This window comes from Podarcis muralis, chromosome 5 (genome assembly GCF_964188315.1).
Source record: "Podarcis muralis chromosome 5, rPodMur119.hap1.1, whole genome shotgun sequence".
Lineage (NCBI taxonomy): Eukaryota > Metazoa > Chordata > Lepidosauria > Squamata > Lacertidae > Podarcis > Podarcis muralis.
In genome coordinates this window covers 63,418,843-63,446,234 of record NC_135659.1, presented here as the reverse complement: position 1 = coordinate 63,446,234, position 27,392 = coordinate 63,418,843, and the positions used below count along the sequence as shown (strand labels likewise).

Below are 27,392 nucleotides of genomic sequence, written 5' to 3'. Positions count from 1 at the left end.
TCTCAGGATATTGTGTGACTTCTTCAAAGTGCGAGACATGAAGATCTCATCCAGGGTTGGTAGTTGGAGCCCAATAACATTCTGGGCAATTTTAGTTATTCTCTGTAAAGCTTTTTTATCCGTTTCAGAGCTGCTCCCATACCACGATAATATACTATAGGTTAAGACACTCTCGATGGTACTGTGATAATAGGACAGAAGTAGGTGCTGAGATAGATTCAGTCCCCTGAGCATTCTCAGGAAATACAACCTCCCCTGCACCTTCCTCACAACCATATTAATATTTGCAGTCCATGAGAGGTCCTCAGAGATATAAATGCCCAGGTATTTAAAACTACCAACCCTCTCCACCTCCTCGCCATTTATGTGCAATGGTAAAAATACACTTTTCTTTCTCCTAAAGTCAATTATGAGTTCTTTGGTTTTTTTGGTGTTAAGCATAAGATTGTTTTCTTTACACCATTGAATTAACCCCTGTACTTCTTTCCTATAAGCAGTCTCATCGTTCTCACTAATGAGCCCCACCAATGTTGTATCATCCGCAAATTTGATGATTGTATTGGACTTATACAGTGGGGTGCAATCAAATGTGTACAGGGAATAGAGAAAGGGACTTAGCACACATCCCTGAGGGGCTCCTGTGCTTAATACTAGAGTAGAAGAATAGTAAGGTCCCATTCTCACTGTCTGCGGCCTGAGGGTTGCAGAAGCATGCTAATTTTTGTTACCTATTAAAAATATATTTCTAGGACCTAGTTTGGGGGAACCAAGGTGCCTGGAAATTCTGCCTGTCACTTCCTGCCTGTCCTTTATAGCTGGCAGAACTTCTGTTAAGCACTCTTTAGTTAGCTTATGTTGAGCAAACTATGCTGTTATGCTGTTCCTCGTTGCTCAGCATAGCCATGTTGACACAAATGAAACACTGTTCCTCCTTGCTCCACATGCTTATGCGCTTACACTGACCCAACTAGCTTAGCAGTCTAATTTGCTTAGTCTCTCTGAAGAAAATAAAATGCTGTTTGTTAGAACAAAAGTGTAATCCAGTTATTCTGTTGCAAAAGCCACTTTGTAGATAGTAATATGGGGGGGGGGGTCCTCTGTAAGGTTTCTATTTTCAGCACCATCCTGTTAGCAAAGCTGTTCTTACATCTGCCTTAATATATCAGCAGAATATTCACACACAAATAGACGTTGTTAACAGAAGATGCATTGCCCTTTGGAAGCAAAGCAAAAATGATAATATTTCAATCAAACTAGTTTCTGTCAAAGAAAGAAGTATATGCACAGTCTCCCACATGGATACTTGCCAACTGCAGCTCAGTATCAGGATGTAAGTGCAGCATCCTGCCTCCACAACCATTTTAATGCATTAGTTAACACATCTGTTTTGAAAGGTTAAAATCATACCCTTTGTCAGATGTTAACCAATGGTAAGAACCATGACATGTTGATAGCAATTGCTTGTTTGTGCCAGTGTAAAGGCAACCTGAAGCCTTTAAAGTAAGGTTATACTTTGCAAAATGACTGAAAAAGTGGCACTTTCATGTTTCACCACTTTGTTCCCTGTTAATGCTCGGAGGCAGAACTATAGTTTACAATCACTCAAGTAAATTTGCACTGCTTGGCTTCTTTTACTGTTTGCACTTTGGCAGAATTAATCTTTAGCACAGTTAAACAACAGTGCACTTATGCCTGTGCAAACCAACCCGCCATGGCATCAAGGAAGCGAAATACATAATTTGTCTGAGGGATTCACTGACAACAGTATAATTCACCTTGTGTGAATCAGTTGTCACAATATTTGTTGACAGAAATATTTCTATCCTACCTTTCCATCAAGCATCCGCAAGGCAGCTTACAATATAAAGTTGAAGAATTTAAGAACAAATGGCAATATAAAATAGCCACAAGAGAAAATTTAACACCCCCTATTTTCTTCTCAGTGTTGCTGCACCCTCACTTTACTCAAATTTCTGCCATTGTTTGAAGCAGCCAATTTTTTTTCCCTTTTCAGTGTTCTTCTCTATTTGCTGTACTCAAATCTCCCTCTTCCATTCCAGCTACTTCATGTAAGAGATAAAGGATGCAGAGCCATCAAAAATCCCATAGTATTTTACTCAAACCTCTGACTTTGTTTAAATCCACCATTTCCCTCTCAGCTCCCTCTTTTACTGACTTTTAAACTTCTGCCATTGTTTTAAACCACTCCCCCCTCTCATTGTCCATCCCTTCCTGCTCCCAAGCCATGGCCACTGCTGTTGTGCGAGCTGCCTTGTCTTTTGCCTTCTCTCCAACCCTGATTTCATGCAAATCCAGGATTGTGTTGAGGCACTCCAAAACCTCCAATGGCGGCTTGTGTAATGACATTAACATTTTTTATTATATAGAGACATTAGGATAAATATTAACGCATAATTGAACTAACTAAACAGCTCCTTACAAAAGCCTTGGTGAAAATATATATTTTAGGCAGCACCCAAAAATAAGCAATGTCAGCAGCAGCTATAACTTGGGGAAGAAATTTCCCAGCCAATGTACCACCACAGAAAAGGTTCTATCTTATGTGGCGGGACTGTAAGGTAAGGTAAAGTAAAGGACCCCTGGACTGTTAAGTCCAGTCAAAGGCAACAATGGGGTGCAGTTTTCGTCTCAATTTTCAGACCGAGGGAGCTGGCATTTGTCCACAGACAGCTTTCCAAGTCATGTGGCCAACATGACTAAACGGTTACTGGTGCACGGAGGACCATGATGAGTGCCAGAGCGCACAGAAATGTTGTTTACCTTCCCGTCGCAGCAGTACCTATTTATCTACTTGCACTGGTGTGCTTTCAAACTGCTAGGTTGGCAGAAGCTGGGACAAAGCAACGGAAGCTTACCATGTCACATGAATTCAAACTGTGAACCTTCTGATTGACAAACCCAAGAGGCTCAGTGGTTTAGGTTACAGCGCCACCCGTGTCCCTGATGGAACTATAAGACATCAGGGTGATATAAGGAAAAGCATTCCTTCAAATAATGGATCCAAGTCTTTTATGACCCAACATAGGATAGCAATGATATCCTGCATATCTTAATGTTTCATCCAATTTCTGGGTTGTTATTTAATTCCTGCACATGGGCAGCAACCCAATTATATTTTTTTGCCTATGAATGTCTTCTGTTCAGGCGATTCTCCCACAGCTCAAAAGAAACACCAGAGAAATAAAAATAAAAATGTAGGGAAGGTGGACTACTGTGCATATACAAACACTGGCTTGGAAAGTGGAAATAGAAGCAGTGTATTCTCACCATGAATTCAAAGTTAACATGAAGCTCAGCATCAAGTGAAGACGCAGTTTGAGATTGGAGTGTGGCCTAGAGACTTGCCATCTCTGTTGATAAATTGAACAGCAGTGAACCCAGCTTGAATCTAAGATCCCCACATTGTTTTCAGTGATAGCACTTGGGGGGGGGGATCATTTTATTGTAACAGAGTCATTGGAATCAAGGAAACCCTTGATGCTAACAGATCTGCATTTAAGCAGAGAGCAGACATGCCATTTAATGGAGACTGGAAGAAATGAACTTGGGCCACTGTCATAGCAATCCATAGGTGGTCAAACAAGACTTCTAGGATGTAGTTTCCATTTGCTTTTCTTCAGGGATTGAAAAAAATGCACTACAACATTAAATACTTGTATACTAGTGTAAACTAGTGTATACTTGTTCTTATTAATATTTTGAGAAATGGAGTTAACTAAGATTAAAAGAAAAGGAACATGGAACATATCTGCACCCATAAAAGCAAGGGATTTGTCTGATGAAAAGGGCTTATAAGAAAGGACCTTCACCTTGGATGTCACTTTCAAATGAGCCCTATAACATGAACAATTTATGTAAGAAAAAGAAAGTTGTCATAAAGCTGTGCTTGGGTGAGATTTATGGTAATAAAATAGTTTAAATGGGGGAAATCTTCAGATGTCAGAGAATATATTTATATATTTCCCGTAGTCTCATCCCAGTGGGAAGATAGGAGAAAATAAATTCAATTGTTCTCCCAAATTTGAACATCACCATTCTGCTTTGGTGTTCAGTTTGTACAGATAATGTTGCTTCCAACAGGGGTGGCACTGAATCAGGCAGGTGGAACATTCACAGGCTCTGGAAGGTTAAACTGGAGGTGTGTTCTGTTTCGTTTTAGTGGAAATGTTTAGGTAACATTATCACCTGGCTAATCCCCATTCCTGATCGTGTTTTCAGCCTGTTTTGAAGTTTCTTGTAATTATAGTCATTGTCAGCAGCAGCAACAAAAACTGAAGCATCTGCCTGATCTTTAAATGCCCAGATTTATTTACTAGAGGTTGGAGTCTTATAAAGAGTTAACTGACTTATTCATGAGTTTTTGCTGATAGATTTTGCATATGAACAAAACATTAACATGGGCACATGTTTATGTTAAACAACACAGAAAAACAACACAAAAATCGCAAATGCATCCACAAGGCTTTTCATGTGCATGTTTCCCTCTATTTATTAGGCAGTACATGGAACCATGTACATGAAAAGACCTGTGCATGCATTTGCGATTTTTGTGTTGTTTTTCTGTTCAGCATTCCTTTTTCCTTCCTGGGTAGAACTGAACCACCAAAACATGTTTTACATTTCTTCAAGATTGAAAGGCAGATTGTAGCTCTGTGGCTGAAATGGAAAGACTTCAAAATCCAGCTAGGTGCATTATGGGTTTCGATGGTTTGTAGCTTCATACTCTGCTGAAACAAGAAATCCCCTACTTCTGAACTGAAGTCATGTCTAAGTTCTTTCTTGTGAATGTGGGTTCATGGCCCACCAAGTCCATGAAATCCCTTTTGCTCCCAAAGAAAGGGAGCAAGTGTACACATTGTAGGGTGGGATGGCAGAGAGACAGAAGAGAGAGTTTGTTGAGGTGCCAAGGATAGAATACACTTTGTGCAGGAGGCAGAGATCCTGTCCCTACCCTGGCTGCAGAACCTTTGCAATGTGGGGCTGGGATTGAGGTTGAATTCATATCACCCAGTACTGATCCTGCAAAGGAGCCCACGGGGCAAAGCAGTATGGCAAGTAAGTTGTCAAGGGCAGATCTAGCGGAGTATGGCCAGTTTGTTCACACTGGGCATAGAGCTTCTGGAATGCCGCAGCTTGCATGGCAACTATTCTATCCGATGGAAAGTTAGAGATGGGGGCACCAGATTCTGGTGTTGCACAGGGCGCCACTGCAATTTGAGATGCCGAGGGCCGCCACTGCCTGGTGCACTTGCAGCTGTTCGACTGGTAGGATCCTGTAGGAGGCACTCAGTTCCCTTCCCCCAGGAGAAGGTGTCTGTGAGGGTCTTGGCTCCAGTTCTGTGTTATGACAGCCCTGATGCTATGACATCTGGTTCACTAGTACCTGCCTGCCATTCCCAGGTTCAGTGCTTTCCTCATCACCAGCATTAGACTCAGAGCCATGGATCCAGTCTGGTTCCTTAGCTGGTAGAATGGCAGCCTTTCCTTAGTGTCATCTTCACTGCTAGGCTTTGGGGCCATAACTTCTCTATAACTATTGTCCAGATATTGTGAGATTTTTCTGGAGCTAATCAGACATAGTGTTAGAACAAAACATGTAATTCCAAAAAGAGTCTTCTCTATAACAAGGGAAGTGTGTATGTACAATTAAACTAGGTAGGACTTGTAGTTTTACATCAGCCATTTTGTGGCAGTGCAAATGATACTTTCTAAAATTTCCTATTGTACTCACAAATGCAAATAGGTTGGAGATCTAGGATGTACAGCACAAAACCTAAACGTCCTGAATATCTGTCTCATTTAACAGAGCTAATTAACATTTCACTTCACAACACATGCAATTTGTAATCTAATTCATGAATGTGCCGTTAGCATGAAATATACGGCATGTTTTGTTGAATTGCAATTCTTGAAGAGACCATATTTCTGGAAATGCAAAAATCTCTTCTTTTAACACATTTCCTATCATGTAAATTGGGTTTATACTACCTTTTTCATGTTAGGGCAAAATTAAATAATGTAATACATGAAACCAAAACATTGATTTAGTTCTCATCAGCACATCCCTCTTGGGAAATGTCTTATGTAGTTTCACACAGTGCAATTGAAGTGCAATTTTCTTTTGTGGTCTACCAAAACATTGTTTGGGTTTTGTGGCGGGGGATTCATGTCCTCGGAGAGAAAGAAACATCAATTCAGAATGCAATCCTGGAGGTATGCTGAAAACAAAATTCTTATGCTCCATGTCTGTCAGTCTTTAAGGTTCAAATGTAGCTTTAAGCGCTTATTGTTTTGCCTTGGTAGAAATGCTGACCTCGTCGTTTTTTAGCAAGCTCCATTCAAAAGACTTCAGAAATACCTAGCAGCTCAAATTTAGCAAACCACCTAATCTAGAAGGCAGCGGCAGAGGAAGGCGCTCGGGTGCCTGGGGCAGCGCGCCCAGGGGCAGCGCTAGCTGCCCATAGGGGCGGGGTGCACCACGGGGCCTCTGGAGTCTGCCTGCCTCCTCCCACTCAGCCGCCCTACAGCTGGGGGGGGGGGAGGCAGTAGGCAAACCATTTGGGAAGCGCAGAGCCTGCACGCTGCAGGCCCTGTGGTGAGTGCCGCCCAATATTTTGTCACTCAGTGGTGACACCCAGGCCGGCTCGCACCCCCTTCCTCCGCTCCTGCTACAAGGTCCTGCTACAAGGTTTATTTATATATCATTTTGAGCTGAGTTTGCTGATACATAGGGCAGTGTTTTTGCAACATAGCTCAGTTCCTAATTAATCATTCAAAGAAAGATTGGATGGAGACATATAAAATAAAGCAGCTTGTCAAAGAGCTAAGCTGTGGTGCCAAATGCTTTGCAATTTCAGCTATTGGACTACTTACCATAATTGCCATTAATGCCATTTAGGAAACCTCAGAGAAAAGTGTAAAACATATCAGAGCAGATTCAGAAGACTAGATATCAAGATAGGAGGGGAAGGAGATCAGACGTAAAACCAGATATCACTTGCTCAATGTAGAGTGGGAGGTCAGTGTTTATTGCCAGCTTCCTAGATCAATTGGGGGGGGGGGAGGGCTGTTCATTAAGGTCCAAGAGTAGCAAAAATACGTCAACGGTTTCTTTAAAGAAAACAGTTATTTCTGGAATATTATGTAGATGGCATCCAGAGAAATACGGGAAAACCTGTCCATAGATCTGACGCCATGGAGATTATATGTACCACTACAAAATATGCATTCCAAATTGTAGCTTTGTAGTCTGATTGACTGCTCATCTATTTTTTTTCCTGCCAAGATCTTAGATATATTTCGTAGAAATTATTTTGCTGAACTTTTCCTCTGCGTATGAAATTTATTCATTTCCCCAGATAGAAACCTGCTTCAGGTGGGGATTAAAATAAGAACTTTGTGTTCCCTGAACTTTCATTATCTGATTTTCATTATCCTAGGCTGGCTGTTAACTTAAGCCAGTAGCAGTCAACAAATTACATTGTTAGCTATCATCAAGAGGTGACAAAAAGAATGTCATACTCTTTGTTTCCATAATGAATTTTTCCTCTCTTTTTTCCCTATAAAGAAGGATAAAGAAGCCAGTATCAACTTTTCCCAGTTCTCCTGAGCTTGTCAGGGAAATGATTTATTGTTGATTAGATTTGTGCTGCATATTGCCTAGAGTTCTGTTGTGTGTGTGGTATTTTTTATTTTTTGAAGGAGAGGGATTTCAACCTCAAGGGGGGGGGGAATAGATTTTAAAATTTACTGGCAGTGGAACATTCCCTCTCTCTCCTCCCCCTGCCCACCCCTTCACAACACTTCCAATCTATCCTGGAGGGCTGGGGGGAAACCCCAAGCAGATATTTTTTTGCAGGAGGAGGCGGAGTACACTGGGAGCAGATTAGGAGGGAAAGTTCATTTGCTTGTGTAACAGCTTTGTTGGATATCAGCCAGAATGGCCTGGGTTTGCTTGCACTGGAAAGAAGATTCTGCTTTATACCAAGTCAGACTTGAGCCATCGAACCTACTACTATGTGTTTGACTGAGCTCCTGTGATCTCCTAATGATCACTACAGTGGTACCTTGGTTCCCAAATGGCTTAGTTGTCAAAAAATTGACTCCTGAACGCCACAAACCCAAAAGTAAGTGTTCTGGTTTATGAACGTTTTTCAGAAGCCGAACTTCCGACACTGCTTCTGCGGCTTCTGCTTGAGTGCAGGAAGTTCCTGCAGCCATTCGGAAGCTGCACCTTGGTTTTCGAGCGGTTTCAGGAGTCAAACGGACTCCTGGAATGGATTAAGTTCGAGAACCAAGGTACCACTGTATACAGTTTCACTTGTACACACATACACCTTCATTATATTGGGATCCTTCCCTTTTACAAATTGGGCTTTTCTATACACTTTCCATGATTTTGTCCTTTCTCCTGCAGTTCTGTAGTGTAAGAGTTTTCATTTTGTTTTGTGTTTGTTTGTTTTTTTATTTAAAAAAAAAACCTGCTGTGAATCTGATTGATTTAAAAAAAAATGTAGGCTGTCGAGTTTCAGTAACTTGGCAATGGAGAAATTTGCAACAAGATAAGAGAAGTTACCAACACTGTGTTTGGGAAAGGAGCACAAGAGGGTGACTCACATTTTAGGGCAAAATATTGACAAGAATCAAAGGCATAAATGAGATAAAGCTGAGGTTGCAGGTGCAAAGGGACATATTTACTCAAAAGAAATTGGCTGACATGAACTGCATTTTAAATTATTTGTTATGTTTAATCATCATGGTAAAACTGAGCTTGTCTGTTTGCAAAGCAAAGGCCAGAAAACAACATGCAATAAGCGGTTGGATTTCTTAAAGGAATATGAGATTACAGCAGCTAAATTCTTTGGCTTTTATTGGGTTTTGGCTTTTTAATGCCAAGTTTCCAAAGGATCACATTATTATTTGGATTCAACCAGTTAAATTAGCAATTATGTTAGCAAAATCAATGAAGCCATCCACAATGTACAGGGAGAGCAGAGTTTTAGATCACATGCCAATTCTGTTAGTGTTTATCAATGTGCATAATTAGCTAATGCTTCCAAAGATGCTTGAGAGAAGACAGCCTGTAAATAAGAAGCTTGTTCCTGTCCCTTGGGTTCCAAATCTTCTTTGCTTAGAAAGTCATTCTCAAACATTAGTGACTGTGATAAAATATGTTTTCAAATACCCCATGATGATCTTCTTGTTACGTTCTTTAGAAAACTTGCAACATATTGGCTCAGCTGGCATGTGCTGCTAATTCAAATCATGGTTTAATGTCAATGTCCGAGGGTGTGAGATCCAGAGAAGAGATTGTGGCTGTGGAACTGCAGTGAGCTAAGCCATGGTTTGTCTTAGCATTTCATTCAAAGTCAGGCTCATGGTTTGCCGGAGTCTGGACAACATACTAAGCCAAACTGTGTCAAAGGATTGCACCCTTCAGAACAAGGGAGTTGCAGTGGAAAGAGGGAATTGATGAAGATTGCTTCAGTCCCTCTTCCACTGGTGGTAGGCTGCTGTGAATCAATAAGACTTTTGTCAGCAGAGGGACATCAATTTCAAAGAATCATAAAATTGTAGAGTTGGAAGGGACCCAAGGGTCATTTAGTTCAACCCCCTACAATGCAGGAAGCTTTTGCCCAACATGGGGCTCAAACCCACACCCCTGAGATTAAGAGTCTGATGTTCTACCGACTGAGCTATCCCAGGACTTGATACAATTCTATTTATTTTCTAACTGGATAATATGCTAGGATCCTTTTGGAACAGATGCCCAACATTCGTACAAGGTCCAGTGATGTATGTTATTTGTTTGCATCCCCCTTCAGACAGCACATCACATCAACTTTTAAAGTATTATTGTCTGTTGCCAATGAAAAGGATAATGATTCATGTGGCCAAGCAGTTTATTTTAACTGGAAAGTCAAAAAGGGGAATAGAGAAGATGGTCTCTCATGGCATGCAGAATTCTTTCTTTCTTTCTTTCTTTCTTTCTTTCTTTCTTTCTTTCTTTCTTTCTTTCTTTCTTTCTTTCTTTCTTTTAACACCCTGGCACATCAGTTCTGTTTACCTAAGCCCTTGCATAACATACATGTGTGAATTCGGCAACCTTAAAACAAATCGCCATAAAGCAAAAAAAAAGAAGAAGAACCCAATATGCAGCAAGCCATCGCAGAGCACTATAGAAACACTCAACAGTGCTCTCCGTAATATACAGTATGTCTCTCCTAAGCAAACCCAGTGCTATGCACAAGCCCCTACAGGTTCTGTGACTTCATTCACTCATCTGACAAATTCAGTAAAAATGGCCAGTAGCAATGCAGTACTCACAAGTGCCCTGTGCAGTTGGTGATGTTGCATCCTGTAGCATATCCTTCCACATCTTAGATGCCTTTATTAATGCAATCACTGAAGCTGTCAAACAGGAGAAAGGTCCTACAGTTACTCTCTTCTCCCTGGAGTGGAGCATACATGCTGTCTGAATCTTTACTTTCACTACAGTTCCGATGTGACATTTTTCGCCCAATGAAACCTTTGCTACGAGAAAAACTCCATTATAGCCTCCTTGTATGTAACAATAATAGAAATCCTTTTTGCCAGCAGCATTTCTAACCCTACAGTCAACAGATTTGGTTTGAGGGTGAAAAGGAAAGGGAACTGTCACACACTTTGCCATAGGAAAAAGCTGTTTTCCCGGCACGCTTCAGATCTATTGAAAGACTAATCCTGGAGAATAGTGGGCCATATAACAGAGTTCTTTTTCAAGACGTAAACTCTGAGGCTATACAATGACTTGCCTACAGGGTTTTTATATTACAATCGTTGTTATATTTCAACAAAACAGCAGATCATCTTAAATGTCATGTTTTGAATCTTGAAAAGACCATAATTATACACCTGTAATTTTGGTGCCTATCTCATCTCATGATGTTTTGAGGACCGCAGTCTTAAAAACAAAATGAATGAAATAAAATCAATGCTGGCAGTAGACTAGCACCACCAACAAAAGTGCATGATAGCCGATTAGTACTGAAGTCTGTTTCTATCTTTCCTTTGTCTTCATCTGCAGTCTTTCGGATAGCATTTTTTATTTTTATTTTGAAATGTGTCAATTTCAAGAATCCCTCATGGTTCCACTTTTCTGGTATATAGGTCCTGCTTTTGTAGTACAATTATAATTTGAACTCTTATCAACAAAGCAGAAAAGACAACAGTGTCACTGGAAACTAGAGAATACAGCAACATTGACAGCCACACCACAGTGTCTTTGGTCACCGTGTCACAATATCACATTGTCATGTTCTTAAAATGCTTCCACTGTCTACAGTGAAGACGACTGTGGAGCAGTCACCAACCAAGTGAGACAAAATTGCAATCTGGGCCCAGGAGGTGGAGAATTCGGACGTGGTCATCGTCAGGCATGTAATACAAGGAGAGCCTGGGCCTATCTTCAAAAGTGGTGGTTGGTTATGAGGCTCATACAGACATTACCACCAAGAGTGACTCCCTCTATTGTATGTGCAGCTAGGATGGAACTTTGCAGTTGACAGGATAACTGGGGAAGTAAGATTGATAGCTAGGATGTGAATTTTGTCACAAGTAATGGACAGCGGGGTCAGGTGTTGCTGCTCATCTGAACTCCAGTCAGTTAGGATAGGGTAGGATAGTCAGCATGGTGCAAATGCACCACAGGAGCTAATCTGGTGCTCCTGCTGGTGTGTTTGCACCATGACTTCATAACCCTTTCCATATGCCTCCCAGTAAACGGCAGTAACATAACCAACCAGGGATCAGAAGAGCAGTGCTCCCCCACCATGCCATCCACTAATGTAAGTCACATAGCTTCTGTCTGCTTTCGACATTATTAAAGTGTTGCAACCAAAATAAATTTTTTAAAAGCAAATGGTTGTATATATGTTACTGTCATCAGTATCACATGTGAGGTTTGATCACGTACATTGAAAATTCCTTTGCATGTGTTCCCTGCCATGGTTACTGATTTGTATAAAATGGGTACCAAGAAGCCCCATGAAACTATTTTCCTTAAGATATAAAATAAGGGCTATATTTACAGAGCATCTCTTAGTCTGCTGCATGAGTTAATGTTTACTTACTAGATGCTGCTTTGGTTCTGTTAGCTGTGCAAACAACATTATAGTGACACCTAGTGACAGATTAGAGGCACTGAATATTTGTGAAATGAGGAGAAAGCCTCCAAGAGAGGGTGCACCCTAACACTGATAAAAATCCACAAATAACTTGATTGTGTCAACTATATCTAAAATTATTTTAATCCTTTGACTTCCTTAAGAATATCTCTATTTGTAATGGTGAGCAGTGAGCATGATTTCAGCAGTACCCTAGGAAAGGTAAATGGTAGATCTGGGTCGTACTTCTCCACCTGTGTAAGATGAGCTGCTTCAGAAGCATGGCTGAGGGAACTCAGCATAGATGCTTTGAGTCATAAACATTTTCTTTCAGTTCATAAAGTCACTGCCTTGAAAGTAAGGTCATTTCCCCCCTGGCGACAACGTGGTTTTCCCCCCAACTGGATTTGAAAATTATTTCTTACTACTAATCTGCCCAAAATCCCTCTTGAAAAAACAAAATAAAATATATACCAGAGGTCCAATAAAAAGTTTATGAAGCAGCAGGACAAAGCTTCTGGCTTTCCCAAAGAGGAAAGCATCTGTTTCCCGTTTATCCACACCTGAGCTAGTCAAAAAGTTTGAATCTTTAGTAAATGAGGTCACGAGAACACAGACACGTGCTTTATACTGAATCAGCCACTGCTCCATATAGTTCAATATTAGCTGCACTGACCTCCCCTCAGCTTTCTGGGATTTCAGGCAGTAGATGTTTCCAGCCCTACCTGGAGATGCTGGGAATTGAGCCTGGGACCTTATTTATGCAAAATATATATGAAGAAGCATCTCCACCCCCATCGTTCAGCCCGGACACTGAGGTCCAGCTCCAAGGGCCTTCTAGCGGTTCCCTCACTGTGAGAAGTGACGCTTCAGGGAACCAGGCAGAGGACCTTATCAATGGTGGCACCTGCTCTGTGGAATGCCCTCCCATCAGATGTCAAGGCTTTTAGATGTCTGACTTTTAGAAGACATCTGAAGGCAGCCCTGTTTAGGGAAGTTTTTAATGTTTGATATTTTATCGCTTTAAAGTATGGAGCTAGTGCAGACACACAATGGCACTAGTGAAAATTCATTAGTGGAATGGCCAAAAGAGGACAGAGTCAAGGTGAGACATGGACAGCACAGGAAGAAGAAACACACTTATGCTGTTTCCAGTGTCTTGTGACCCCTTTTTTTACAAGCCATGCACAATGTGAGTGGAGAGATTTCTCTCCTTCTCTGTGGTTGAGCTCAAACTCCTTAATGTTTAATTTGAAGAGGGGAAAAAAGTTTCTTAATGGAAAAAGATTGTGACACCAGGAAACAGAGTATTACATAAATGGTTATGTTGGAAGCCCAAATTTTCCATTTCATAATTAGCAAATATAAGTGTTGTCATTTGCTGTTAACAAATCATGCTTCAGGGCACAGTATGTAACTGGATGAGTGATTTATTTTGAAAGTTGTGAGTGCTATGAATTATATATTTTAGCGTTCTTGTTTGTGAAGCCAGACAAATGAAACAAATTATTACAAATCAAAAAGGAAGTTCTCAAAGAAGATTAATATACTAAGCCAACATATTTGTCAAAAGTTTATATTTGTCAGTTTGAAAAGCCCTACTTGTTTAAGCACTAAATAGAAAAAATCCTTATTTGAAAAAGACCCTTTGAAACTGTTTTCCTGATTTCTTTTCAAGGGGCAGTCATTTTTAGAGCAGCTCCAATTTGGTTGAGAAAGCAAATGGGGAGTTTTGACTTGTCTGTTGCTCATAAATTTTATTCACTAAATCATCTTCCAGGAGCTGTATTCCTTCCTAGCTATCTGATTGATAAGTTGTCTGTCTAAATCAGAGATGTTTTCTGTGTTGACAGGCTGGTTTGTTTATTCCCATGCTTAATAAGAAGTTGTTCTAGGGCATCAAGAGATATTGCCCCAGAAGAGTTTGGGCTTAAATTCACAAGACCATTTAAAAAAGGATAGATGTGGGTGGTTGCTATAGAGAAATTTGTTCTTCACAAGGGCAAAAGTGATATTCCTGAATATGAGTTGTATGAGGGGACAGAGCTTGTTACCTTTTATAGGTTTCTCAAAAGCCTCTAGCTGACCTCTGTTTAAAACAGGGTGCTGTACTAAATGCCCTCAGGAATCTCCTAAGACCTTCACCAACCCTCATCCATGCCCTCCTCGAGTGCTCTTAACTTAGTTGGAATGTGTCTTTGAACACCTCTTGCTTTTCTGGAAGAAAGATGCATACATGGTTGTCTGTTTGCGTGTATAACCTTTGTTTTTTTTCATAGCTAGACTGTGGCTGACTATACAAAGTAGGAGACACACCCATTGCTGTGTCTGCTTTTTGCCCCTGGCCTTGTCCACTACTGGGACGAGAGCGCCAGAAGGTTACCTATGAGGGATTGTGGCCTTTCGGCTGATCAAAGATTCCCTGCTGCTGTCATATAGGTAAAAATGTAAGAGCCCTTCTGGATCAGGTCAAAGATTCGTCTCAGCTAGAAGAACCCTGTTCCCAGCAAGATTTAGTTATTTCCTTTTGTGCATTTCAAAATGAATACCCTTCATTCTAAGTACCTGTGGCTATTAACTTTATTTAGATATTTGATTTTACCGAACAAAAGAACCCTGGGTTTCCTTTATATTTCAGTTGCTAGAAAGCAAAGGCTGGCAAAAATATTACAAAGGAAAAGTATGAAAATAATCCAAAGTTTTTAGCTGAAATGGATGTTTTCATTTTAAAAAATGCCTTCTATCTCTCTTGGGTTTTTTGTTTTTTTAATTACAGATAGGTAGCCGTGTTGGTCTGCCATAGTCAAAACAAAAAAAATTCCTTCCAGTAGCACCTTAAAGACCAACTAAGTTAGTTCTTGGTATGAGCTTTCGTGTGCATGCACACTTCTTCAGATACCTGAAGAAGTATCTGAAGAAGTGTGCATGCACACGAAAGCTCATACCAAGAACTAACTTAGTTGGTCTTTAAGGTGCTACTGGAAGGAATTTGTTTGTTTGTTTGTTTTTTTAATGTAATTCTTCCACCTGCTCCAGTTACAATTACAGCTGAGCCAAAATGCCTCTCCCAATGCCTTTGTATGCTACACTATTGGGAGCAGGATTTTGGTCATGGCGTGGCTAGGAGAGTGGCATGAAAGAGGGTGAAGTGAATTTATCACTGGCTGCAGTGGTGATACCAAGAGTCCCGATAGCTGCCATTTTACCCCTGCAGGCCCTGAAAAGACTAGATGACTAGCAAATGACTAGATGAAGATATTTTGGGATCAGAATAAAGTCCATGCTTCCTGCTATCACTTTCTCTGTGTTCTACTGGACAGGCCTTTGCCTGTACTGTTAAGACCACAAAAGACACGGCAGTGAAAAAAATTTTTTGTGAACTGTCTTCCCTCCCACCACCTCCCCTCAGAATCCTTGAATTTAAAGTCAAAGTTTTAAGCTTAACCCTTGTTGCAATCATTTTTCAGCTCAAAGGCTGCATTTTTTTCTGGGAAACCTTCCAGGATTCAATGTCCATGGTGAGTGGGGCTGGAGGTGAAAATAGGCAGAACAACAAAAGTGAATTCTACCATTGTATAGTAGGCTGCTTTCTTCAAACTCACACATCTCCCTGTATCACCCATCTAGGCCAGGAAGACATTCAAGCTATGTTCCAACCAGGCGAAAAAAGAAGGGTGTAAAGCAAGGCTGGTGAGGGGGTGGCCTAGAGAAAGCCACATTTGTCCCCTCCACCTGAGGTTCCTCATCCCTTATTTATGTTTTGTATCTACAACAGATTTCTGGGAAATAGCCGAACCATAATTGTATCTGCATTTACATTATTGATATGCAATTCCCCAGAGTCCACGTGTGTCTTCAGGAAACAACTGTATTCAGAGTACCATGTGCCCGCAGTTGCCTAATACATTGCTGTTTTCAAATATGTTTTCCAGGATTGCCCACAGCTGTTCCGTACAGAAGAGATTTTGATCCCTGTTGGTGAAGTGAAGCCCATCACCCTGAAGGCTAGAAATTTACCTCAGCCTCAGTCCGGCCAGCGTGGCTATGAGTGTGTCCTCAACATCCAAGGGGTAGTCTATCGGGTGCCTGCTCTGCGCTTCAACAGTTCAAGTGTCCAGTGCCAGAATAGTTCTGTAAGTTGATTGGGAGATGAGGAATAATAAAAAAGGAATAGCTGGAATAGAAAAGGTTGTGCATAAAAGGAGTTGGGGATTTATTTATTTGCAATATTTCTAGCCTCCCTTTCAAAAAAAAAAAACAGTACAAAGTGGCTTTACAGAATTTTTTTTAAGATGGGAAGTAGAATATAAAATCAAAAGAGTAGAAGGTAGTAGTTTAAAACAACAGAAAAGCAGCAGCAAAAATGTCCAACTAATTCCCAATTGCCTGGGAGAACTAAAAAGTCTCCCTCTGCTAGGGGAGCACTGAAAACTAGGTTTCTACAGGCTTCCTACCCTAGCGTTTAGCTCCTGAGTTATATGGTATTACAGGATTTGGCTTCTAGCACACAGTGACCCTTCAGTGATCTTATTAGTCTGAGTTGCTTTAATTGAATAAATGAGTGATACTTACCATCCCATCACTTGGCTGTTTAACTCATGATCCCTGTAGCTTGTTGAGCGGCTTCCGCACACTAGGCATAGGTGCCAACTCCCTGGGGCTGGGCACCCACAAATTTTGGTGCCAGGGACATGCACACTGCATGGCATCCATGGCCCCAGGCACCCACGGTAGTGGGGCCAAGCTGGCATTCCTGTCACCAGGTTATTCTGAATTTATATGTTGATAAATCTGACACTGATACATTGTAAAACATATATGTATATACAGAGGCTGTGTCCTCAGTTTCAACATTATTTCAACAATCAATAAACTATATGAAGAAACTTCATAGATTACATCAGAATAGTGCTGTTAATGTTTAATGCATTACTGTATTTTAATATTTTGTTGGAAGCCGCCCAGAGTGACTGGGGAAGCCCAGCCAGATGGGCGGGGTATAAATAATAAATTATTATTATATTATTATATTCATTCACTAGGGAAACTTGCCCCCAAGACTTTTTCATCCTTCCCACTGTCCTCTTGAAAGGGTCTGGGGTACAGATATAGTTCAGGTTTTGAAGCTAGGTCTGCTGTAATAGTAAAAACCTGTTATTTGGAAGGAATTTTCTTTTCTTTCTTTTTTTGCCTGACAATTAGACAAATATTTAGAAACTAAGAGATCTCCCGGGAGTGCTTATACAAAGCACCATGCATGGAGCATTTACCGCTTGCATCCATTCATCATGACTGCCCATTCCTTAATGCCACAGCAGGCTGTTACACAGCACAATGCTAGCCTTTCTGTCCAATCCCTTTGAATAGAGCACACTTAGAATCTCTTTTGGAAATGAGAAATTTCTTTTATGGTGCTTGATAACTGCAGGAATATCTTGCTCACGTATGTTTACTCATGTTCAAGGTACTGAAGAGGCTGCCACCCTAGAAGGCAAAGCTACAAATGAGGCAAAGCTACAAATGAGGAAAATGTAGATGGTAGAATAAAAGGCATTGGGAAGCATTATTCTGGGAGATGAAACAAAAGAACCAGGGGTTAAGCTAATCCTGAATTCCAGACGGGAATGTGCTACAGGCAAGTGAGGTGTTTAATTAGAATCCTGGCCCCAGAGAAGATCTTTTATCTGTCAGCTTCCCCGTCTGTGACTGTGGGGGGTCAGGAAAGGGGGAGCTGGGGCGGGGATGTGACAAAGGTGTTAAGGCAAAGCTAATTCACACAGGAGAGATAAAGAGAATTGCAGGCCTCTTATCAGGGAGCTGTCAAATTCCAAGCTGCAGTAGCTTGATAGAATGTGTAATACTGGAAAGCTGCCTGTTGCTGGGAGAAGAGAAAGAAGGAACTGGGATGAGGAGAGGGAAGGAAGATAAAACAGCCTCCCTTAAATAAGCATAGTCAAGGAGGTGGCTGCAATGCTTCTTGCTGCGAAACGGGAGTTCTTTGTCCCACAGGAGTGTCCAAGCTGACAAGAATAATGTTGGAATCAATCACACCAGTCAGGGCAATTAGCCTTTATTGCATTCCCAAGTCCCGTAAAAACTGCCGTCACTGTGGCCCAGAAAAACAACTTTGCAGCCTTCAAAAGCAAACAAACAGACAAACAAACGTGGGACTAATCCAGCTGGTTCCTTTATATTGTTGTAAGTGCTCAAATCCCACTCACATATACGATTTCTACAAATGCTATGTCTTTCCTATATTACTTTCAGGTAAGGAAACTGAACGCTTATAGAACATTACATAGGATGAGCAGGCTCACATCTTTTTCACTGCAGCCAGTAGTTGGTACCTGTGCTGTGAAATTGTACAGAACTACTACTCCCTCAAGTTAAAAGGGAGTAGGCTTTGTGGCACCTACAGCAGCAAGCTGGATGGCTGTGTCTCACTTGCCTGCTTAAAGTGGCTTAGAATGCCACTTTAATTGCAGAGGCAGTCAGATCTGTGTGCTAAGACTGGACTCTTGTAGTGCTCTCTGGGAGTCACAAAGAACAGGAGAGGGGAGGAAAAGTCTACTTACACGCTTACTGTTCATACTTTTTGACTTCTGCCATGGATGGTACTGCTGCTTTTTCCTGGCCTGGGGCTCCTTTTCCCTGTGGCATTTTTGGCCCTAACTGTGCAGTTCAAAAGTACCGTGTCTGTAAAATCAAAGAGACACTTGCTTCATTGTGAACATATTACAAAATGCACAGCTTTTTCTAGATAATGAGCCTAACCTTCTCATTGAAAAACGTAATTTGAGGCATAGACTTTTTTTTGAAAGGGGAAGGGAAGGACAGGCTAGCTGAATTATAGATTTTGTTCTTCCACACAGGCAACCTGTAGAGGCATTGGACAGCCCCGATCCTAGTCCTCTATCGGTTAGGCATGAGAATTTCAGCTCTTGAAAGCCATTACTTTTCTTGAAAAATGGGGCCCGCAACATTATAGGGTTGCCATATGTCTGGAGTTTCCCAGACATAACACAAATACTGCAGTCAAAAGCATTGTCTGGGCAGAAATTGGGGAAATGTCCGGGAAAATCTTGATGTCTGCCAACCCATGTCAGCAGTGTCATTTTCCCTTTAAAAATAGCTCAAAATTAAAAAAAAAATAAAGCTCAACAATGTTTGTGTTCAGATTTTCACTTTTTGAAATACGGCAACCCTACACAACAAATTTTGCCGCATGGAATGCTCTTGGCCGGAGCTCCAGCCAGCTAGCCATCCCGTCTTTTATGATGCTCCATTGCAATCCTCCCCTCATCAGGTTTCCTTCCTACCTCCTCCAACAGCCACTCAGCATTTTATGGACACTGAGCATGGTTGGTTTTCATTGGGCTGTTTTGCTTTGGTTTTGTGATACCTTAAGGTTTCCCCCCAAAGTTTTTCATTCTTTTCTTCTGCCAACCTCAGGATTCTCCTGAGCCTGCTGATAACCTTCCTCTACTTCATGGATAGTGCCACTTAAATACATAAGGATCAGCACTCAGAAAATGAGTTTGCTATTAGTATTGTTGTAAACTGTGGTGATGGGTTGAAATTCAGCCCAAATTTGCTTTTTGTTGCAGAAAGATGGAAAGATTGGTTTTCAGAGTTTAGAATAGAGAGTTTTTAAGGGTGAAAGCTGAAAGCGGTGATGTTTTGAAGCAGAGCTGGTGATAACAAGCATTTGCGTGATTATCTAACAGTATATATGGTGGTGGTAGTTGAAGAAGAGAGAAGACTGCAGTTCTTATCAACCCAACAAGCTTTGAGCCACTGACCTTTGGATGAAAACTTTTCCTAAAACTATGGTCATATGTATTTTCCTTTGTACTGCCTAAAGCATCGCTATGCCAATGCCAATTAGAATATATTTTCCAAGTAAGTTCCATAAAATACTCTGGCATGTTTGCATATAGTAGAGCCTAATGTGGCCTCCTAAAGGAGTGTAGGATTCTCTTTTTCATTTCATTAATTCTTGGTGATGGGGCTTTATTGGCAAACCAAGGGCTGAGTGGTGAGAACAGTCTGCATGAATTGGATAATTAATCTATTACCTCTCTCTGGGCCCATCAGCTGATTTAATTATGCCTCTATGGCAAGCAGAAGTGTCTCTCCATGCAGATAATGGAAATATATGTTGCAATTCAACTCCTGCCACCCATTCCTAAGTCATGTATTGTCAAAAATCTCTAAACAATATTTGTCCATTCTAATGGCTCTTCCTTTTATTTTCACACAAAGCCTTCATATATGTATTTCATTTCTTTGTTCCTTAGTATCTCTATGATGGAATGGACATAAGTAACTTAGCAGTAGATTTTGCTGTGGTTTGGAATGGAAACTTCATTATTGACAACCCAGAGGATTTGAAAGGTAAATAATATATTCTTAGTTTATTTTGATATATTTTCATTTTCATTAATATGTATTGTGGGAATTTTTGAAATTTTATTTTCATCCAATTCAGATCATTTGATGCTTTAAAATAAATCCTGTTTCGCTAGAGCAATATGGTTATATTTGTCATTTCTTAAATTCTGGAAGACCAGACTCTTGACAAAGGGGGTGGGTGTGCAAGATCATATCTATCTATATCTATATCTATCTATATATCTATCTATATCTATATCTATCTATATATATCTATCTATATATATAGATATAGATATATAGATATATAGATATATAGATATATAGATATATAGATATATAGATATATAGATATATAGATATATAGATATATAGATATATAGATATATAGATAAGCATTATAATTCTCTTATCCTTAGACCTCTCCAAGGATGACTGTAAATTTGCTGCGGGAAATTTTTATGTCATTGCTTGAAACAATCCAAATGGGATGAGTGTGTGCCACATTTCAGTGGTGAGAGGGAAAATAGATTAAGAACTACACAGACTTTATGTAAATATATATTTCAGATAATTTATAGGAAACAATTTTCTGCTGTTCAAAGCTGTATACGATATTACACCCTAAACTACAAATATTAAAAAAACACCAAAAATACATAAAGCCTCCAAGGCCCATAGTGCAAATGTTATCCATACTGTTAGAATTCCAAAAAACAAAAAGGCTTTTGTTACTGCCCCAGTGAACAATAGGCAAGTCATCCTATGAATTCCCCATGTTCCACATGGTCGCTATTTTCAGGTGGGAGTCAATCACATACCTGCTGTTGGAGGTTGCCCAATTAAAGATGATTTGATGCTCTTGCAGAACAAATTGACCTCCCCACAGTGCAATGGAAAGTGCAATGGAAAGTGCACTGGAAAGTATGGAATAACCCTTGCTTGTTGCAATGTCGTCTAGCCTTCCTGCAAACTGTGCAAATCAGAATGAATGCTCAATAAGCAGGTTGTCTGAGAGTAACCAAGGAAAATCTATTCCATGTCCTAAGTGCAAGGCAGGGCCTCTCCGGCTGCTTTCAGGGAACAAGGAGGAACTTGATTACGAAGGGTATCAGGATTATCATTTAAGCCCAAACTGGCATAAACATAACTGAGATGGAAATATGCAGCTGCCTTAAGATTCCTTTTACATTATTTCTTCTTAAAGGCTTGGAGGAGGGGGAGGCGTGAATCCGGCATTAACAGTCTGAAAAAAATGAATCTCTCAGCCTGCCATAGAACATAAGTTGAGCTCTAAGCTCAATCCTCGAGACATCTGGATGTAAGCGGGTTATAAGGCTTTACAATCAGTGTTGGAGAGGTCTGAGGGTAATAGGCTTACAAGATTGTATGCTTGTTTTTTGCAATACCATGTTGCCATCTATTGCCCTGTATGCACTATTTATGACCTACCTGTTGGGTTAAATGAGATTTGCCAGCCTTTATGACTCACTTGAGGTGTGACATCCTTAACCTCCTATGGCTCTGATTCTAACTCTCATAGAATCCCTTCTGCTTAATGTTGACATTATAAAGGTGTCAGGCTGGAGACAAATAGTTGCTGTTTTCTGAAGCGTTGAGGGTTGTTAGAAGAAGGTATCACTGCTCATAATGTCCACGTTTTGCAGGAATCTATTCATAGGAGATTTGGTTTATAATGCCTTCAGAATTTATCAACTGGAAGGCATTGGGAACTACAACTCCTGTGTACTCTGGAGGGAAAGAGTGTCCTAGTCCAGGGTTTCCCAAACTTAGGTCTCCAGCTGTTTTTGGACTACAATTCCCATCATCCCTGACCACAAGTCCTGCTAGCTAGGGATAATGGGAGTTGTAGTCCAAAAACAGTTGGAGAACCAACTGGCAGAAAATCTATTACAAGCCAAGCCCAGACTTTGCAGATTATTTGGGCTCAGTTGATAGTCAAACCATGATTTCTGACATGGGGAAGTTTACTGCTTCAGTTATGAAGCCCTGGTTCAGATGGCATGCTAAATCAAACCAAACATTGCTTAGCACAGTGCAGCAGCAAAAAGATCCAGGGAAGATCAAAGGAGCAACGTGCTAACTCCAAGGTATGAATCAAACTAGTGATTCACAGCACTTTCTAGTGACAGATGAACTCACAAGAAAAGTACTTGCCCCCCCTTTTTTAAAAAATTGGCATAAGTTTCTATTAGGACATGATTTTTTTGATTATGGTACAGTTGTACCTTGGTTTTCGAACAGTTTCATTCACAAACAACTTGGAACGCAAACATCACAAATCCGGAAATAGCAGTTCCGGTTTGTGAACTTTGCATTGGAAGCCGAATGTCCAGTGCGACTTCCAATTGGCTGCAGGATGCTCCTGTGCCATGGTTTCTGAATGTTTCGGAAGTCGAACAAACTTCTGGAATGCATTCTGTTCAAAAACCAAGGTACGACACACACACACACACAAAACACAATATTTCAGGCATGAGATCCCCGTTGTGGAAAGAAGAAGACTTGATATAATTGACCCATCACATCTTCAGATCCTGAACCAATCCATATTTGAAAGACTTTAAGACTTCAAACATGGGTTAGCAATTGGATTGACCCATTCAGTACATAATTATATGTGACTCAAGATGATTGAAAGGAGTCAGCTAAATTGGTCTAGGATGGCAGCCTTAGTTGGTTGACTCTGCACATTAAAGAAGGAAGGATGCTTAATGGTAACTGCTGCTACAGGTGACGTGTCTAGAAAAATACACATGATGCCAGGGTCAGTTATTATATGACCCAAACAAGCCTTGTGAAAACAGCAGGCTTGGTCCATGAAATGAATACCCATTAAAGAATCTGGTTTTTACAGCAGCAAGGACATCCATTAAATGGGTTCCCATTTGTTCCCCTCTGAGCTATATTTTGCTTTCAAATGCTTTTGAAGTTTACTGTGGAACCTGATATATTGTGAGTCTTGCCAGGCTCCCTGGGAATGGAGACATTGTTTTCAATGAAGTCTTTCTTGGTTGAAATCAGTGGAGGAAACTAAACAAAGAGGTTTTGAAGGCTGTCGTCCAAATCAAGCATGGAAGAAATAGTATCTAAGAACATCTGCAGAAAGGTTCAACAGGAAGGAGAAGGGTTTATATGTCCCCATTGTCCAAACTCTTGTATGCAAGTACAAATCTTGCTTGACCTTGCCCAAAGTACTTCAGTTATGCTTTCAGTTTCATGCTGGCTAGCACTATTTACTAATATCTGGAGATATTAGTATCTGGAACCACTAAATCAAAAAGGAGGAGGAGTTTACTCAGCAATCTTTTCAAAAGTGATCTTGATCCACAGTTTGTATGTCCTTAGTCTAGCGAACCTTAACAATCTGAGATATAAGATATTGCTCTGAATGTTCGGGGGGGGAGCCAAAGACTCTTCAGCTGTGTCAGAATATTGTATATGGAGCATGGATATCCAAATTAAAATGTTTTGTAAAAGATTGGGAGATAGAGAGTAAAATCAATAATATGAATGCCCATCTTTAAACAGAGGTTTAGTATCGTAACTAAAACCTACTAATCCTGAAAATCAGAGTCATGAGTAAAGTTTGATTGATCCCTCAATTCAGATTGCAAGTATCAAAGCTGCATTCATGTTAGTGGTTTGCCTCTAACTATATCTGGGCACACTATCACTATTAGGTTTACACTTTACCAGTAGTTGGTTTGGTATTAAATTACTGCTGGAATATCCAAGTATCAGGGGAACCAACAGTAAAGGATCAGCGTAAACTGTTCTTAAGCATAGAACAATTAGTTCTGTCTACCTAGGCAAAAATAGTTGCACTGGTGATCATTTTCAAAGTCAGGATGCTTCATTCTCCCTTGCTCAAACAAGAGAATATGATGCCAAAGCAGCAAATAGAAACAACAGTGACTTAACACACACACACACACACACTGAAGTTGTAGTTTGGACAGTGTGAAAGTGATTAAGATATTTGGAGAAGTAGGTGATAATGGACCTACTCCTTTTTACAAAGCAAATTTACCTAGTAGCTTTAATTTTATTATCAAAACATTCTCTCATTTCTGCCATATGACTTCTGTGCTATGAATTCTTTCCTTTTACGGATGGTGTATGCATACATTTTAAAAAATCCCAAGTATTCTGGCATATTAACTACTAAAATATTCATAGTCCAAAAAAGTTTATAAACTTATGCTGTAATGAATTGTTCGTCTTTAAGGTGCCACAAGTCTCTTAGCTGTTTTTGCTGCAACAGGCTGAAATATCTACCCCTCTGAAAATTGTTTTATGTTTAAAGTAGAGGTGGGTAGTCTGTGGCTCTGAGAAGATGGCAAGCAGAAAGAAAATGGGAGGGGGGCACAAAGATATAATGAAGGGTGTGCCCTGTCCTCTTCTGGTCTCACTTCCATCCACCACTCGTCCTGGCCCTTTCCACTACTGGCAGATACCCCCTGAAAAAATGTGGTACTTGACACACACACAAAAAGGTTCCTAACTCCTGCCCTTGTTTAAAGAGTAGGAAATGTGGATTTCGTTTTTGTTTTGTTTTTTGTTATTATGAGAACCCAGAGATATATCGAGATATGGACAGGGACTAAAGCAGCTGGTTGTAAGCTCTTACCTTCACTTTGACCAGGGTTCAGTGCCTACCCAGCCAAATAAGCTGCTGAAAGAGATGGCTTCAGTTTCGTAGCTCGGTTGCATTTTGCCAGCCCCAAGCACTTTAGTACCCAGAAAAGACATTTACATTTTGTAGTACAGGGATGGAAAAACTCTACTACTAAGCCTCAAAATGTTGATGAACACACCTTACATGCAGGCTGTCCTGTTCCGAAAGTCTCCATTGGTCTGAACTACACATTCAAGCCATGCAACTCCTCTTCAGGTATTCAGTCCGCATGCACGAGAGCAAAAAGTGTGTTGAGGACTGGGCAGCCCCACCTCAGGGTCTGAACATGATTAGAAGCCTCCTCACAACTGGGAATCCAGAAAATGTAGGTTTCCAGGTCACAGAAAGGCTTCTAAGCACATTCAGCTAAACAAGCCCTTTTCCAATCTTTTGTGTAAAGTTAGCAGTGAAGGGGGTTTGGGATGATACATAACTCTCTGCCCTCTCATGCTCAGACCAGATACCTGAAGATAGCTGAATAATTCAATCTGGACAAGTCTTTATTCATTCATTTATTCCAGTTTGGAATAATCTGGACAAGTCTTTATTCATTCATTTATTCCAGTTTCCTTCCATCATTGGCATTCATACTAGTTTAACAAAATCTCATAAAAACTTCCATATAATAAAAACATAAAACAGCATATAAAATCAGAGAGCATGCCATTATGCATAAATGGCAACAATAAAAGGACCAGTTTAATCATTAACAGTTGACAGAGTAACCCAACACACATCCACACAAAAAAGCAGTGTGAGTAAACAGGACAGGCTTTGCTTGATGCCTTTATGATTCCTACAAAAGGGCCAGGCAGGTTTCCTTTGGAAAGGGGTTGCAAAGTCAGGGCACAGCCACAGAAAAGGCCCTATTTTCAGTAGTCACCCATCAAACGGCAGATGAGGGTACCCAGTAAAAGGCCTAAGATGGCCATTTCACCTGGTGGGCAGATTTGTATCTGGGTCAGTACAAGCATCAGTTCACACCTTCCAGCAATGTGAGCAGGTGTATCTCATTTGATCTCTCAGGTGTGGGCTGTCTCCCACTCTCTGCTCATGCTCCCAATCTCTGTCTCCACAGTTCACCTGTACAAATGTGCAGCCCAGCGGGAAAGTTGTGGGTTGTGCCTGAAAGCAGATCAGAAATTTGAGTGTGGCTGGTGCACTGGAGAAGGGAGGTGTACTCTGCGTCAGCACTGCCCCTCTCCTATTGGTGGATGGGGAAGGTGGCTCGACTGGTCAAGCAGGAATGTCAAATGCTCCAACCCACGAATCACTGAGGTAAAGATATTTAAATCAATTGGATTCCATTCACTTCTTTGCTTGTTTACTTGATTTATCTTTCTATTTTTAAGCCAACCCCCCCCCTTTTTTTGTATATTACAACTTAATATGCATGTTTCAATAATGTATAATGATCAGGAAGAGGCTTTTTCAGTAGTGACACCCTGGCTGTGAAATGCCCTTTCCAGAGACACTTACCTGATGCCTTGTTTGATATCCTTTCAGCACAGGGCAAAGACCTTTTAATTCTGTCAGGTCTTTCCATCTATTTTATTGCCAGTTTGAACCTGTTTTATCTCTACCATGGAATTTTAGGCTGATGTTATATTTTCATGGATTTTTAAAAATCCATTTCCTGTATTTGATGATTAGCCATGCGGAGATACTTTTAAAGTAAACACCCAAAATAAGTAAATGAATAAGCTCTACAGAAAAGAGACCCATTTGTCTGCTTCTTCTCCGCTTGCCTGATCAGTGTGTCTCCTCCTCCCACCACCACTTAGCAAGTGATGATCTGGGGACTCCACAGAGGGCATATTGATCCCACCCCTCCTCCATCCCCCCCCAAAACTTGGCAGAACCACCACTTAATTCCACAGTTTCACTTCCATACGCTTTGGAATTACCCGTTCCTTGTTCCAGCTGGTTTGTCCCAATATAACATGTTCTCCTTGTTACATAAAAGTGGAAAATAAAGTGGTATGTGATTTCCTATTAAATTAATTGTGCAGCATCTATGCTTCACGGCCAACATGCACTTTTACTGGCCTTGATCACCCACTCTCGGTTGTCAGGCTCAGACATCAGTATGAGGGTGTCCTCCCTGCCCTTCGGCAGGCACACTAATTAAA

General features: G+C 40.7%; 1 protein-coding gene across 2 annotated transcripts in view; it reads left to right on the top strand.

The window, feature by feature from the left end:
- The window catches only part of PLXNA2 (plexin A2), a 398,388-nt gene that overhangs the window by 250,302 nt on the left and 120,694 nt on the right, over positions 1 to 27,392 (top strand). For both annotated transcript variants that reach the window (XM_028734447.2, XM_028734448.2), the window contains exons 10-12: positions 16,097 to 16,297; positions 20,465 to 20,561; positions 26,339 to 26,538. In XM_028734447.2, coding sequence (XP_028590280.2) covers positions 16,097 to 16,297; positions 20,465 to 20,561; positions 26,339 to 26,538 — 498 coding nt within the window. The remainder of the gene's footprint in view (positions 1 to 16,096; positions 16,298 to 20,464; positions 20,562 to 26,338; positions 26,539 to 27,392) is intronic.